At 44.7% G+C, this 3,198-nt stretch overlaps 1 protein-coding gene across 3 annotated transcripts in view; it reads left to right on the forward strand.

The window, feature by feature from the left end:
* Positions 1-660: 660 nt before the first annotated feature.
* Btbd16 (BTB domain containing 16) overlaps positions 661-3,198 on the forward strand; it is a 48,049-nt gene continuing 45,511 nt past the window's right edge. For 2 of the 3 annotated variants that reach the window (XM_021220847.1, XM_021220850.1), the window contains exon 1: positions 661-678. In XM_021220847.1, coding sequence (XP_021076506.1) covers positions 661-678 — 18 coding nt within the window. Of the gene's footprint in view, positions 727-3,198 lie in introns of all 3 variants that reach the window. The other variant, XM_021220841.1, reaches the window with a different exon arrangement.

Here is a 3,198-nt window from a genome sequence, read left to right on the forward strand (position 1 = left end):
AGTCAGTCCTACCGTCCTCTTCCTACTAACTGGTTTTGGCATACCATTAATCAGATTGGTTTCTGTCACTTATAACCAAGTCATCCTAATTACATTCAGAACCAGCGGGAGAATGGATGCCCCGCCAGCCCTCTCTCCTGGCCTTTAACCCACGGTAATCATAATCCCACTGGGCCCGGTCCAGCACTGGCTAACTGGTCTCCTGATCCCAATATAGAATACATGCTCACCCTACTTGAGGGCATACATTGATCTTCATCCTCTTGATAATGTGAGAAAGCATATCTTGTTGCTCCTCTACCTGAGCTGCTTTTCCAAAATCATGGCAAAGATTGATCTGTCTGTCCGTCCATCCATCCATCCATCCATCCATCCATCCATTCATCCATCCATCCATCCATCCCACGCTAGAGCTCTTGTGTAGTATGAGACACTGCATCCAACTACAGAACAAAGACTTAGCCATCCTCTGGCTTTGACACATGACCCACATTTGAGGCTTTCTCATGATTCCTTTTATGGTAAAATGTGGATTCTTTAGGTCAGCCTCCTCTACCGTATTCTGATGTGATGCTTTAGAGACATATGAAAGTGTCATCTTTAGCTCTTTGTCTTCCAGGTGCTTATCACTTTCCTCCAGTGTCACCTCCACTGTCATTCATGAACATGTCGAATTCAGTAAGTAGATTCTTTCACAAGAAGGCTGTTGACGGCAGGTCTGGGGAGGTGGTTAAAGATGCAAAAACCACAGTTCTCAACTCAAACTGAGGAAGGGATGGTTTATTCTGGAGCCAAATATAAGTGATCGTGGCTCAGGAATGCACATTTAGGTTACTCTGAGTTCCATTCTCTAACATGGCAATGCCTTTGTAGCATTTTATACTAACAGATCACTGTTGGGTGCGTTGGTGGGAATATCAAGGCGTGGGAATATCTCTGCTACAGATGGGGTGTTAACTGATGACATTTTGAGTTTTTAGGTTGTTAATATATTGGGAAACTGTTTCATCTGATAGTCACAAGGGTGTGTCAGACACAGAGGCAGGCAAGGAACGGCCTGTGAGGAGACTGAAGATAACCCAAGATAATTTTGCTCCGGACCTGCAACATTCCATAGTCATTGAAATCCTAATCACTTGATCAGCCACATAGATGCTTCTTTCTATGGAAGCTTTCATTCCTATGGCTCAGTCAATAAAGTGTTTTGCCATTCGAGACTGAGGGCTTGAGTTTACTCTCCCAGCATCCATAGAAAACCCGAGTATGGGTGGAGCGCCTTAGTGTTGGGGGTGAAAAAAAAAAAAAACCTAGAGAATCCTGGGGCTTTCTATACAGCTATTCTTGCTGAGTTAATGAGCTCTGGGTTCAGTGAGAAAAATGAAAGGGTGACAAAGATATCCAATGTCAACCTCTGACCACACACACACACACACACACACACACACACACACACTGGTCACAGGAAGGCAAGCAGCACAGGGTTACAGTGGGGTTCCCATGTTTTCATAAGGGCCAGGGCATGTACCACTGAGTGCCCCAAACTTGACTGGCTATCTACTGGGAAGAGCGAATCTAAGCAGCAATGTTCAGAAACCAGAGAGCAGCCCCACGGCTGAGCCGACCCTTGCTCGTGCCTCAAGACCACAACTAAACTCAATCCACAGCTTTCAGTCACCTAGCTAGGCAGCAGGCTAAGACACACTTCCTAAATAGTTTTATCCTCTTAATAGCTAAAAAAAACAGGGTGGTATGTTCACAACCATCATCTTTGTCAGTATTATAGTTACCACCACCACTACCACTACCAATATCATAGCATCATCTCCGTCTCTGTCATCACCATCACTACCATCACTGTTAACACACCACTTTAACCGTCATCACCAACATCATCACCATCATCCCTTCCACTGCCATCAGCACCAGCACCATCACCATCACCATCATCATCATCATGGCTATCACCATCATCACCATCATTATCATCATCATCATCATCATCATCATCACAGCTATCACCATACCAGCACATGGACCCCTGACTACTATCACCATCATCTTTGCAATTATCACCACAATCATTATCTTCATCTTTGTCACCATTCCCATTGATGCTGATTCCCATTTTGCATAACATCTGAGTGGGCTCAGAAGGTTAAGTGACTTGCCCGAAATTGTCCATCAGTAAGTGACAACCATAGGGAATGAACTCAGATCCCATATCCCCACCTGGATGGCTTAGGACTGATGACTTCCATGCACATGGATCCCTTGTGGCGAGTGTTTCTCGTTGGATGTCTGAGTCACCAGTCAGGAGGTTGGATTCCTGTCGCTCTTTTCCCTTAAGGAAGTTGTATGAATAGTCCTACCAGAACGATTCATAAGAGCTAGAGGCAGAAGCAGCTCAGAGGTCATCAACTGATAGAAGATAAACACACGGTGGTGTAGTCACACACTGTGCTATCATTCAGCCTTGAAAAGGAAGGATGTGCTGATAGACACATGGATGAACCATGGAAGGAAGCCAACTGAAAGGACCCAGACACACAGAGCCAGACACTGAGCCAGACATTGTGACATTCTACATTTACCATAACCAGAGTGAGCAAAGGTTTTCAAGTCAGAAAGCAGCTTAGTGGTCACCCGCCGTGGGGGGAAAGAGATGGATGGGGTGACTGATGGACACAGGGCCCTTTAGTGGGTAATGAAGATGTTCTAGATCTGGATAAAGGTGGTGGGAAATGCCACTGAACTGTATGTCATAATAAGATGGTGAATTTCCGACTGTGTATTTTACCAAAGAGCAAACTCTCTGTCCATAGTATCTTTCCAACTGGTGTTAGGCTAAGTACTCAAAGAACAGTATGTGAAACATGCTACTATCCTTACTTGTGAATTCTTAGCTATGTACCAAAAACCAATTGGCCTTTTTTGCCCCTGGCCACTCTTGTTCCAGACCCCAATTTCTGGAGTACTTTATAGTTCAAACCATAGAATATAGACATCATCCTTTATCTGGAAAGATGCCCCATGGTAAACACTAGCCAGGTCCTAGAACTCACAAGCAGTTTCAAGTTTCCATTGGTTTTCTTTGTGTTGTGCAGTCTGGGAAAATTGTCCTGTGGGTGAAGGTAAAAAGCCCCTCTCTCTCTCTCTCTCTCTCTCTCTCTCTCTCTCTCTCTCTCTCTCTCTCTCTCT

The sequence above is a fragment of the Mus pahari genome, chromosome 1 (assembly GCF_900095145.1).
Source record: "Mus pahari chromosome 1, PAHARI_EIJ_v1.1, whole genome shotgun sequence".
Lineage (NCBI taxonomy): Eukaryota > Metazoa > Chordata > Mammalia > Rodentia > Muridae > Mus > Mus pahari.